The 14194-nt window shown below is 41.9% G+C and overlaps 1 protein-coding gene across 1 annotated transcript in view; it reads right to left on the bottom strand.

Annotated features, from left to right (window-relative positions):
• The window catches only part of SLC1A3 (solute carrier family 1 member 3), a 35892-nt gene that overhangs the window by 17810 nt on the left and 3888 nt on the right, over positions 1-14194 (bottom strand). The window contains exon 3 of the mRNA XM_053408428.1: positions 812-949. Within this exon, the coding sequence (XP_053264403.1) occupies positions 812-949 (138 nt within the window). The remainder of the gene's footprint in view (positions 1-811; positions 950-14194) is intronic.

Here is a 14194-nt window from a genome sequence, read left to right as displayed (position 1 = left end):
AGAAAGAAAGCTATGAAGCAAAATGTGCAGGTATGTTTCCGAGCAATTTCTGTGAAATCAGCCAGCCTTGCTGCTGACTGTCAGTAGACAAAGAAGCTTAGACCAGGTCAGACAATTTGCTCACCTATCTCAATATTGTTCCTTTGAATGGTAGCCACTTTCTAAGATCTCAGGCAGAGAGAGATCTTTCTCATCAAGTGCAAATTTGCCCTTTTAAATGATGTCAGAAACTCAACATGGGACCTTCTGCATGTAAAGCATCTATATATAAAGGAATTTTAATTTCAATTTCTTTCCTAATAATCCAGGGTGTATTACTGCAGAGGTCACCAATACTTTTAAGCCAGTGGGCACATTTGGTTTTTTAAGCAACTCAATTCTTTCCCCCTTCCTTGAATCAGCCCACACCTCACCTTTCCAAGGGAGCTGGGTAAAAGTCAGACCCAGTGGAGTTAATGAGCTGAAAGAGGAAGTCGGAAAGAGCATCACTCTTACAACTTCCTCCTTCAGCTCTATGTATTTTTCAAGGGAGAAAATGTAACCACCACTTTGTGATCAAGGGGTGCTCAATGAGAGGGGGTACTCAAAGGCTTTCTTGTGCCAAGGGAAGACCCCAAGGGGGACCACTGCACCCAGAGGTACCATGTTGATGGCCCCTGAATTATTTTACCAAGTATCTGAATCCTGGAGTTTGCCATTTTTCATGCACTCGGCTGTAGGCTTTCCTTTCTCTTTATCAACACATTGGCAAAAGGGGAAGAGAAAGCAGCAGCTGCTGCAAAACAGAAAAAGGGAAAAGATAAGAGTGTACCTGTTACTAAGCTGGATACAATGAGAGGCAAAACCAGCATCTGCAACATTCTCATTAAGAGTTCGCCTGGGAAGGAAAAGTACTTCACTTCTCGGTAGCTGAAGTGGTATGACCGAAGACCAAATCCAAGGATGATACCTGGGGAGAAAGTAAGGGAAAAAAAATGAGACTACCATCTTCATCACAAATTGCATGTATTCAGGGTCAACTGAAAGGAGGCTCACGGAAGCTCTGAGCATACACTCAACAAACTTTCAAACTATCGAATACTTTGCTGAAATCAAGATAAATTATATCCACAGCATTCCTACAATCCACTAAACTAGTTACCCAATAAAAAGGAAGGTAACATTAATCTGTTGGGATACAAATCCATGCTGACTCCTACTAATCACTGCATTATTACCAATATGCTTATAAATTGTCTCCATTATACTCTCCACCAGTATCAAAATATTTCCCGTTAACTCTTCCCTTCTCCCCTTTTTGGAGACTGGGGCAACATTTACCTGCCTCCAGTCCTGTGCTACCTCACCTGTTCTCCAAGATTTCTCAAAGAAGGTGGACAAATATTCTGGGCGTACACCAGCAAATTCCTTCCTTACACTAGACCTGAACACATTTAAGGTAGCTTTGTATTTCTTCACCTACACCTTAGCAATCATGAACCACAATCCTGACCTTCCTCTAGTTATGCTATTTATGCAAGGTTCCTTGGAGCAAGGCATTGGCCATTAAACCTTCTCGTCCATAGTACAAGCATGCTCCGAGTTCACTTGCATGGGGCTTGCCCCTGAAGAGAAAACCTCACAAACTTTTATTTCATTACAGTAACTTGACTTGCACTGAAGGTCACCACACATGAGTGCCCTGCTTACAGAAGCTTGGGAATAATCTTTTCAGACCTCTCTGTAGTGATTCTCCCTTCTCATCCTAAATAGGTCATGAGGCATGTTCACCTCAAGGAACCCTTGATGTTTTGCTCAGCACTATGGCTAGCACACACAAGGTGGTCCTGTGCACCAGCCTGGATTGTCCCCAAGGACATATATCTGTGCCAAGTGTAATGGGCAACTTGCTCCTGTTTGACCTCAGTGGCAATGGAAGGACAACTTTAAATTACAAACTCTGCAATGGGCAACAGCTGTGTGCTAAGTTCCTAACTATGCTAAATGTGCAACTTTGGGCAGAAGAGCAAAAAGATGCTGCATGCATTTCCACTCCCACATATCAGTGTGTGTTTCAGACAGAATCCAGAAATAGCCCAGATATGCAGAAAACTCTTAGCAAATTCAGGGTCCGTAAGCTTTTTTTTTTTGCATCTTGCTGATGTGAACACAGTTTGTGCGTAAGAAGGGCTTCACCCATCTGAAGACGTTACCAATTCCCTTTTGCTACAGTCTCTCTCACAGCCCCCTTCATGGATCACTGCCTTGCCGTGGCGAAGGGGCTTGAATAACTCAGAGAAGCTGTGAGCTTTGCCGTGCAGGGCCACCCAAGATGGACAGGTCATAGTGGAGAGTTTTGACCAAACGTGATCCACCTGGAGCAGGAACCGGCAAGCCACTCCAGTATCCCTGCCAAGAAAACTCCATGGACAAAGACAACAGGCATATAAAAGTTTTGACCAAACTGCGGGAGGCAGTGGAAGACAGGAGTGCCTGGAGTGCTCTGGTCCATGGGGTCACGAAGAGTCGCACATGACTAAACGACTAAACAACAACTCTCACAGCACACCTTTCTGCACAACATAGAGAACACACTTCAGATTTCCTAGCTGAGCTCATCCTGTTTCTTGGGTACATGCTTGTAGAAACTAGCCTACTGCGCATAGGTAAATTTTGAATGCATTGCTCCACCTGTTGTTTCCTCTGTCCTTGGCCTGCCATGGGCATGTGGACCTCAGAAGAGTGCCTGGGAGAGAATACGGCCCTCAGGATGAAAAAAGTCCCTAAATCCAGCTCAGGAACACAGCAGGAGGTAAAGGACTAAAGCACCCTGACTTCTACTCTGGGATCCCAACCCAGACTGGACTCCTTATGCTGGCTATTTCTGCAAAAAGAAATCCTGCACTCAGGGGCAAACAACATGATAATTGTCATGAGCTGTTTGACCCTCAACAGTACAACTGTACTCTACAGAGAAATGGAGGTGCTGAGTATCACTTAAGAGGACCTTAGCACACTGAAGGATCAGACATAAATTGACTAGACCTGGAGCAAGCCCTTTTCAGTAAGAGTTTCGGGTTTCCAAATAATTTGCGAGCCTTTCAAAGGAACAAAGGCTTGTAAGAAATACCCCAAAGCTGTTCTACAGGCTTTGCCTTGACCTTTCACATCAGTGGGGTAGAAAAAGCAAATATTCAGAGAGAGCACGGGAGAAGCAGATATTTTCATATAATTAAAAAAACCAACCCAATCCATGCCCTGATTGTTTTCTGGAGAACAATTTATTCCAGTTTTAATATAATGCAGAATTAGAAATGTACTTAAAAGATTCAGCTGTGTATAACCACCAAAAAGAACAGAATAAAATATAAAGCCTTTTTATTCAATTTTATACTTTTTCATGTTAATGGACAAACATTAGGTTTAAGTGAGTTTTTAAAAGGCAGCTCTGCCATGTTATTAGTTACAGCTTGGTAATACTTCTATTTGTTTGACCACAGGCCATGCAAGATGATGACAAACAATAAGCACATCAGATGAATAATTACAGAATGCTAAAACTACAGAACTATAAAACCAATTTCGAGGCAAGCATTCAATAGATTGCTGCATGTAAACTTGCTTATCCAAAATCAGATCTTTTACCAAACTCTGATCACACCTAAAAGCCTATCCCAGACACCCCCAATCTCACCAGTCTGCTCCAGTCAGCAGCCCCACACAGAGTGCACTGCAATAATCAATTTGTGAAGTTACCACTGCATGGATCACTGTGGCCAAGTTATCCCTGGCTAGGAATGGCCCTAGATGGCACACCAACTAAAGCTGGCCAAGAGCACTTCAAACCTTATGGAGGCTACCAGCATTTCCATTGGCAATTCTAGTTTGAAGAGTACCAACAGACTACGTAGCTGTTCCTTATAGGGGGCTGCAACCCCATACAGAACCTGCCCAATTCCCAGTCGTGGGAACCTTCAATTCACAGGGCCACCATCTTATCAGGATTCAGTCTCAGCTCATTGGCCCTCATACAGTCCATTGCCAGAACTACAAACTGACCAAGAAGTTGTCTTGCCTCTCCTAACTCAGGTGAAAAAAGGTAACAGAGCTGTGCATCATTAGCAAGACTGTGTCCCCGCGACAGCGTGAGCTCCCGTTGCTTGGTCCCTGCTCCTGCCAACCTAACAGTTCGAAAGCACATCAAAGTGCAAGTAGATAAATAGGTACCGCTCCAGCGGGAAGGTAAACAGCGTTTCTGTGCGCTGCTCTGGTTCGCCAGAAGTGGCTTAGTCATGCTGGCCACATGACCCGGAAGCTGTACGCCAGCTCCCTCAACCAATAAAGCGAGATGAGCGCTGCAACCCCAGAGTCGGTCACGACTGGACCTAATGGTCAGGGGTCCCTTTACCTTTACGACAAAAAACCCTTACCTGTCCACATTCACACAAACATCACCAGCCCACTTATTTGCACCTTACCCTCTGCCACAAATATTGATATCTACCGTTCCACTCCGATAGCCTTTTGCCACACATTCACTATGCAGGCCTTACTAAAACCCTACCCACTTGTGAAAAGCGGGGCAAGGGGGGGAGGACATGCTCCTCGGTTCTCCACCCTCCATCTTGTTATCAATGTCAGCCCAACATGGCTTCCGGCTGAATGTCTGCAGTGCGGAGTCTGGTGGACTTCCCTGCACAATTTAGAAGCTTGATCACAAAGGGAATTTCATGACGGAGAAGGGGGGAACAGGACTGAGGTCACACAAAAGACTTGGTCCAGCAGGCACAACGTTTTATTAATGGACTCTTTCTAGAAATACCAAACATGATCCTTACAAGGCATTTGGAGGTACTTGGCTTTTTCCAAATCATACACAGCATTTTAAAAATAATTATTAAGGTTAAATATCTATATGGTGTTTCTGTGGTATATCTGATTGATACCTGCCTCACCTGTGAAGGTGATGGCACTGAGAACTGGTCCTCAGGGGTCCTCAGGGGTGGAGAACAGGGAGGTTTGGAATGGGCAGTCCTTCAGATAACATGAGCCCAAGATAGGGAAGATCCCCCCCTTTAAACAATGTGATAAATGTTATGTCAACTTTGTCTCTTTATATTTCAAAGTTGCAGGCAATGTCTAGCATTTGAGCCCTATTTTGGTGTAGGTGCCATTTATTTATTTCCCGATACAATACTGTCTGAAACACAACTGTGGCCATAAAAATACACAGAACCCAACCTGAGCCAATGGATTCAAGTTTAAAGACATATAGGACTTTATATGTTAACATCAGCTCCTTGAACGGAATCGTAACCGGAAACCGGTGAGCATTGTTTTAAAAACAGAAAGCCCGTGTTCCAAGCCACCCATGCCAATCAATTATGTGGTGGCCATGTTCTGAACATGGGGATGTTTCCAAGGAGAGCCCAATACATTGTAGCAGCCAAATCTTCACCTAGGGCATGGGTAAGTGTGACAAGAGGGTCTGGAGCTGGAGAAAGCAAAATCATTTCCCTGATAGCATTTGGGCATCTAAAGTAAGGGCCAGAGCTAACAGTCCTCCTAAAACTGGTCTTTCAGGGGAAGTGCAACCCCATCCAGGAAAAGGCTAAACGTCACTTATCAGATCCATTAAAACACCCAACTAGCAGGATTTCCAACATTGGTATTTTGCTTCAATTTCTTACTCCATCATTCAAACCATTACTGATTCTAGGCACCCGCTCAGCACTTCCATCACCTCATCTGACTCAGATGAAAAGGTGATAATGGAGTCCTGCATTTTAGTGATCTATTGGTGACACTTCAGCCCAAACCTCTGAACAGCCTCATATACATTTAGATCAAGGTAGCCAATAGGGTGCCCTCCATATGTTTCTGGACTACAACCCATATCATCTTTGGCCACTGGCCATGCTGCCTGGGAGTTGTAGTTCAACATTACATAGAAGGAACCACATTGTCTGATCCCTCTTTTAGGTGTCTACCACCTATCCAACAAACTAAAACCAGCTTTTCTTTCTAACCCAAGAAAAGGGGAATATAATTTAAAGTCAAAGAAACAAAAACTACAGCTCAGAAGGCTATTTTTAATGTTTTCTTTTTTCCTTTCATATTTCAACAACACATCTGAGCCCAAAGACTACATGGCTGCTTGCAGGGTAATAAACACAAAATTGGACAACTGCAGAACTTTTAACAGTGTCTTCTTGGTACAGTGAGCTGTGGCAAAAAGCCCTGGCAGAAAAAAAAATCATGTACCAACTTAAATTAGCTGGAGGCAAAAATAAAATATTATATTTTCATATAGTGTAGTTTGATTTTATCTCACATGCAAATCAGGGACACATACAGCAGCATTTATTACAGCCTCTCTCCAAATGATGGAAAAGAGCTTAAGTACACACTGTAATATTATGATGAAGAATACAGAAAAGGTCCAAGTTGCCAGTGGAGGTTACATAAATGTTTACCTACACAGAGATGAAAAATATGTTACATGCATTGCCTTCTGTTAGTAATTACAAGATGTAACCCTGCCGATTTTGTTTATTGTTGTTTGTTTTTGCAGTTTGGATTTTTATTTTAAAAAATGCATGCCACTTCGAGTTGTTCTGCATCTGTTTAAATTTGTGGCACTAATTCACATCAGTTAAACCTGTGCAGTACAATCTTAGATTTGTAAGTCTCATCAACTTCAATAGGACTTACTTCCCGGAAAGCATTGTGTAGGATTGCTTAGTTTATTAATCTACTGATTAAGATGAGTAAAGCTAGCAGTCCTACATAATTTAAAATAGTTATTTTACCACAATAAAATGTATTTAGCAGCTGACTGGTCTAGATTTTTGGAACTCTCATAAGACCCAAAGGATCCAGGTAGGATACATTGGGTGATGGGAAGAAAAAGGAGGAGTGGTTTTTAAAAGCAATGCAAACTTGGGATGGAATTCGTTTAGATATGTCATCCAAAATGATGTCCTCTTTTGCAGGGAAGTGTCAGAGATGTGTTATCTTAGTAGAAATAATGATGCTTCCTATCCAAAATAAACCAGCTGGAAGAACATGGGCAAAAACTAACGAGAAAGATGAATTTATGGCTAGAAGGATAATCTATTTAAAAGAGGTGCACTATGCAGAGAGAATGAAAGGGTAATATAATATAATTCCTCCCCGCGCCATTTATTTATTACACATATAACCCACTTAGGTCCTCTAAGGAAGTCCAATAACAGTAAGATTTAGCTTGGTTTTATTTCAGCTTTGCCCAATTCTTTTCACTCCCTTTGATAAACATACACATCCAATTCAGTGGATAAGTTCAGATGTTGTGGCCAAACCAAGCTTTGTCTACCCGGACTGTTCTTCAGGCTTTTGCGTAACCCCCTCCTTTCTTTCCTGCTTTCTTATGCACCAATTCCCTCTTTGGTTTGCAATAACTATAGTTTGACAAGACATCCCAATTTTCTAAAATTATGGTTGTTTCAAACTACAGCTTGGTTTTGAGAATGGGATATCAATTTGAACTGACTTTCCAATTCTGATAATAACAATAGTTTGCTCAAAGCCCAGGAAATGATCTGGGAGTGCCCAATAGGCTACTGTTTTTCTGGAGCTAAGAAGGTGTAGACTTTGGTTAGGAGATTGCTGGGAGTTCCAATAAGATAGCAGTATTTTAGAAACCCCATAGTTTGCCCTATTAGTCATCATGGCAATTTATAGCTATCATGAAGCAGGAAATGAGGGAGGGAACCACAGCATGCAAACCCAAGACATGGCCCTGAAGACCACCCATGGTGTGGTTGTGAACCAGGCCACTATTAGCAAACTATTGCGTTCTTCTTATTCATTATGAAAAATAATCAAAATATACTGTATGAAGTCAAGAATCACACAAATAAGCATGAGCTTGCAATAAAACAACTCCCTCCTTATTAAGGCAATTGAAGAGCTTTCTATGGAAACTAATAATATAAGAATTGCAGGTGGTGCTAAATTATCATCTTACTCAGCAGCCAAGATGATGCCTCTCTTACTGTTTGTTCCAGCATTCAGTAATCATATGTATATTACAAAAACATGATAGTATACCTCTGGATAGTAGGTAATACAAAGATTGTTAACATCTTGCTAACTTTCCTAGCTAATAGCTATTGCAAGACTGTTCTCTGTCAAAACCAATTCTTGAACAATCTGTCTTATTTAGCAACACAGCACCATCTTGGGATCAGTTCTGTATGTTATTCCATGTGAAGAATAACTAGACAAGGAAAGAAAAATGTAACCATGCCCTGCTAGGAACATCATCCAAAAAACCAAACCAAAATCTGAAAAAATAGCTGGCACAAAAGACAGAAACTTCAAATGCTTGCGAGCAAAGAAAAGTCTTGAGCTGGTACTAAAAATATTGTAGTGTTGGTGCCAGATGGGGAGAGCATTTCATAAGTAGGGGCTCTTCCTCTTTGCCTCCATCTAAACCACCAAATAAACTCACTCCAGAATTTTCATAATGTCATAAACTTCAGATGTAGTTGCTGCCCCTAAACTAATAAGCATCCCAAATGTTTCTTCATAAGGAAGCTACTCCAAGCTCTTGATGGGGAACTTGCATCCCTCCAAATATTGCTGGACTTGAACTCTGTCATGACTAATGACTTGGGGACCCAGCCATGCATAGTGGGGACTGATGAGAAGGTTCAGGCATCTTATTTGAGGGAAGAACACCAGCACCTCATTCAGGGCCCCAGAGAACACAGCTCTACCACCATACCTTGACTCAGAGGAAAAGCCCCTGCAGAACATCTGTCTTGCTAGTCTCTCAGAAGCCATAGACTGCAATATAAGGTGACGACTCTTCAACCAGATAACCTGCTCTTTCAGGGAGGTAAAGCCTAGCACACAACAGGTCTGGTCAGCCTACATAAGGTTCTGGTTGGCCCCACAAGGGACATCAACTCCAGTAGCTGTATTAGTAGGGCCCCTTGGAGCTGTCCAAGGTTCTGTATACTCTCTTCTTTACCTCAGCATTGCCAGCTTCCCCTGGGACCCTCAAGTGCCCACCAAACTGGACCAAAGCCCATGAATCTTGACCATTGACCATGCTGAATGAGGCTGATGGGAGCTGGAGTCCAACAAGTTCTGGGGAGCCTTAATGGATTGAGTCTTTGTAATGTCCATCAAGGGGAAAAGGAAGAAGGCACAAGAGACAGAGCTCAAAGGATTACAATGTAATACTAAGTTAACTGAATGTACAACTTGATGTTTCTAGTTTACCTATAATAGTTTTCAACCTTTCACAAACGATGAAAGGAGTTACTTAAATTACGCTTGAAATCAATCTGTGCTGATTGGTTAAACTGGAGCTAAGGCAAATAGTTCCAGAAAGGTAACCAGTTCTAATGTTCTTTTGAGGCCTTAAGCCCTGAGTGAAACCAGGTGCTAAAATCTGAGCAAAACATGATGCCAAACTTAAGTCTCACACTGAAGTCAGAGCTTTCTCCATACAGAGTAAGCAAAAATAAACTATGTTGGAGGTCAGCTGGTTGGAGACGAGGCAAGCAGTAAATCAAAACAAGAGCTGCTAAAGGCAACATCTCTTGGATAAGTTGAGATGGAACTGACCTGGCTACCTGGGAGGTATTTATAGGAATCATGGCGCATTATAATTTAGAGAATCAATGTGGTGCAGATGATAGTGTCACACAAGGCGATCCATGTCCAAATCTATGTTCAGCCATAAAGTTCATGTGGTCTCCTTGAGCCCCTCACTGCCTCTTAGCCTCACTTCGCCTCACAGCAGGTTAGTGATTATAAAATGGAGGAGGTATTTCTTATTGATTGTAGGTGGAGTTTATTACTACCTGGTCCAAAGAAAGAGAAAAATGGCAAAGTTTTGGCTAGAGCATAGATGAGAAACCCGTGACTCTCTAGATGCGATTGGATCCCATCTGCCCAGACCATTGCCATGATGGCTGGGACTCCCTCGGAAGGTGGCGGAATCTCCTTCCTTTTTAAGCAGAGGTTGGGTGGCCATCTGTCATGGATGCTTTAGTTGAGCATTGCAAGGGGTTGGACTAGATCAGCCTTTCTCAACCTGTGGGGCCAGAGCTCAGGGATGATGGGAGTTGTAGTCCAGCAACATCTGGGGACCCACAGGTTGAGAACCGCTGGACCAGATGATCCTCAGGGTCCCTTCCAATTCTACGATTCTATGATTCTGTTGTTCACTGCTAGACCAGACAAGATAGAAGAATCATTACAGGTGGCAGCTACAGCCTCATCACAGCAGAACTGCTATCCCTTAAAGCATCTGCAAAATGAAGTGCCCCTTGCTTTAGGTGCTTCAAGTTCTATGCTACCATTGCTGCTTGGTGCTGGGTCTAGCCACAGGAACATGAGACTTTTCCCTATACAGTGGTACTTCAGGATACATATGCTTTAGGTTACAGACTCCGCTAACCCAGAAATAGTACCTCAGGTTAAGAACTTTGCTTCAGGATGAGAACATAAATAGCACTGTGAAATTAAGGAATGTTGAATGATGTTGGATTGAAATTGAGTGGTTTCTAGCTGTAATTATATAAAGGAATATGAAAAAAAGGTTTGGATAGAAAACAAGGTGGTATTATAAGCTGTAATGCTTTAAGTTAAGGATTTGCTGAACAAATAATTTGAAATGGAATACAAGAAGGGGAGGTATGAGGAGGTCAGAGAAATATGTTATTGAAAAGTATGTATTATGAACTATATGTCTTTTTTAATCTTTTTGTTTGTTTTTTGTTTGCATAAAAAATTTGAAAACTTTAATAAATATCTTACATATAAAAAAAAGAGAACATAAATAGCACTGCGGTGGTGCGGCAGCACCCGGAGGCCCCATTAGCTAAAGTGGTGCTTCAGGTTAAGAACACTTTCAAGTTAAGAACGGACCTCCAGAACAAATTAAGTATGTAACCAGAGGTACCACTGTACTGATCCTGCTAGTCACCATGAATTAGCAGTGGCTGTAATGAGGATTGCCTGGCTGAATATTTACATAGTTATCATGCTGCTGGCACTCACAATTCAGATTGCTCATCACACACAGCATCTTTGCTTCCATTTTACTGTGCATTTATGAAACCCACCAAAATATTCCTTGTATGAGAAAAATCTTTTCATCCTGATGTTAACCATTAGGTCTCCTCCTCCTCTTTGGTTTTGCCTGACGGTGCAAAGTGCCCTTAACTCAAGCTCAGCCCTCTATTTAGAAATAGCGCTCCTCTGTGAAGTATAAATATCCATCCTTTCCCTCCCCACTTCTTTCCAGTTTTCATCCCTTCACCCCAAAGAATCATGACCAGTAGGAAAGGTTCGCCTTTTCAGAAAGGAATTCTCAATGCTCTGCACCAAGGTTACAGAACCTGTGACCCTACAGAAGCTGTTAGACTCCAACTTCCATCATCCCTGACCACTGACCACAAATCTAAGGCTGATAGGAACTGAGTCTAACACCACCTGATGGGCCGCGGGTCCCCCATTCTTGCTCGATGCATTCCTGATTAAAATAGACAATATCCATGCAGAAAGAGAGAGAAAACCCAAACTCATAGGATTCCAGAAGATGACAATGTAAGATTGCATTGCAAATGGCACGGTTGATCCATTTACAAAACGTCCATGGTACAAAATTAGATATTTTACAAGTGAAACAAGCTAAATTAGTCTGCAAATCAACATCTTAAGACTATCATATATTGCTGATTGGACTTTACTACACTATTTTATAGAATGGATGTCTGACCAGTGTCTACATTGCTATGTTTTAGACCTATGCTTCAAGCTTTCTTATTCATGTAGGCTTTCCCTGCCATAGTTGCCCATGCTGTTGAAGATATTTTGCTCTTTTTCCGTATTGTATTTTGCATATACCGTAATTCCAGGTTTTAAAATGCACATCGCTCATGTATTTTAAAACGTTAAGCGGTATAGAAATTCCAACAAACAAATAAATTCAACACATAAGTCCTTGTATCAGAAACCTTCTTTTTCTCGTCTTCTTTCTCCCTCTCTTTTTCTTAAAGAGGAGGAAGATTTCCGCAAAATTCAAAAATTAAATCACTGTATAGGCACCGCTACTGTATGGATCCCGCCCCGCAAAGTTAAGTTACTTAAACTCAGTCGTCCAGTGAACCATTTGAAGAAGTGTTTCTGTGAGATTGTATGCCAAGACCTGCAATTCTACCAACATCATTCCGTTTTTTTGGGGGGGGCACTAGAAAGGCTCATTTCCAAATTGTAATAGACATTTCAGAATATGTTAGCACGCTAGAAAGATTGCACATCAAAACTTCGAATGCTGCAATTCAAGGTTCCATGCTGTCCAATATGACTGACAAGACAGAAAGCAGCTCATACGAAATCATTCCCAGTGGTTTCTCAAACATGTACAATGTCGCTTTCTGTTTTACTGTGACCAAACAAAAATAGCTGTTGGTTCTGATGTTCAGCTTGCAGCTTGGTTCTGGGGAAAACAACGGCTCATCCCACACCCCATACAGAGCTTACACAATCTCTCTTTTTTTGGGCAGGGGGAGTGCACAGCAGGTGAATCTAAGTTATCCTTAGAGGAACTGGGCATGAAAGGACTTTCTTTAAGTGAACCCACCTGTCCTTTTGGTTCCTTTTTATAATGCAGAAAGTTTTGCCCATTGAAGCTATCATCCCTAATTCTGTAGCCACTCTTAATAATTGTTGGCATAGATTTCCAGACAATTTTTGTGATTGCTTAGAGTTCCACAACAAAATGTGTGTGTGTGTGTGTGTGTGTTAGATAATATCCATCCATTAGTCTATGATTCTATACGGGGACCAATCTAAGGGCATATATATATGATGGTGCTAGATTGAGAATCTGTTAAAACCATGCAAATCTAAGCCTATTCAATGCCCAAAGAGAGATTTCCTGAAAGGCGTGTGAGACAGTCTTTGCATTCTTAAAATTGCTTACCAATTATTTTTTTTAATGAAAGGTGTATCCACATAGAAACAATTAGGATTCTGATGGTTCCATTTCCAATACCTAAACAGTGACATCCTGTAGACCTTATTTGCAGAATAGCCTTACATAGGTCTATTCAAGCCCCACTGAATTCAGTGAGGCACGTTCCCAGGTACAAGAAGAAGAGACTGCAGGTTCAGGCCAATGGCCCATCTAGTCTAGCACCCTGTTCCCATAGTGGCAAACCAGATGCCAGCGGGAAATCAGGGAACGGGACCCAAACACAAGAACGTTCTCCACTCCTGTTGTTTCCAGCAACTGGGATTCAATGATATTACTGTCTCCAACCATGGAGGCAGAGAAAAACCATCATGGCTGGTAGCCATCAATAGCTGCCACCTCCAAAAAATTTCTGAACCCTTTTAAAGCCATCTAAGTTGGTAGCTACCACGGCCTCCTGTGGGAACAAGTTTCATAGTTTAACTATGCACCACATGAAGAAGTATTCATTTTATTTGTGCTGAATCTTCCAATGATCAGCCTCATTGGATGTCTATGTTCTAGAGAAGGGGTAGCCAACTCCCAAGAAACTGCAATCTACTCACAGTTAAAAACTGGCAGTGATCTACTCCCTTTTGCGGGGTTCGGGTCAAAGTTGTTTAGCTTTTCTTAGGTGGGGAAGCCCTGTTTTTGTGGGGTTCAGGTCAAAGTTGTTTGAGGGGAGCCAGTGATCTACCAGTGATCTACCAAAGATGTCCAGTGATCTACTGGTAGATCACGATCTACCTGTTGGACGTGCCTCTTCTAGTCTTATGAATGGGATAACCCCCCCCCATTTTCTCCATGTTATGCATCCTTTTTATAAACTTCTTTCATGACACCTCTTACTTGCCTTTTCTCTAAACCAAATCAAAACGTCACACACACTGCAATCTAGGGGAGTCACCCTATCCCCTTGACCATTTTGGTTGCCCATTTCTGAACCTTTCCCAACTCTACAATATCCTTTTTGCAGTGAGGTTACCAGAATTATAAATAGTATTCCTAGTGCAGCCACACCATACATTTGTATAACAACATTATGATATCAGTAGTTTTATTTTAAATTCCTTTTTCTAATTATTCCCAGCGTGGAACTCTTAAGTCATTCACGAACAAGTTAAAAGAACAAGTTCCAATACCCATCCTTGGGGGTACTAATTCTAATTCTACATCCCTTCGTTCAGAGAAATG

The sequence above is a fragment of the Podarcis raffonei genome, chromosome 11 (genome assembly GCF_027172205.1).
Source record: "Podarcis raffonei isolate rPodRaf1 chromosome 11, rPodRaf1.pri, whole genome shotgun sequence".
NCBI lineage: Eukaryota > Metazoa > Chordata > Lepidosauria > Squamata > Lacertidae > Podarcis > Podarcis raffonei.
This window is presented reverse-complemented; position numbering and strand designations above follow the sequence as displayed.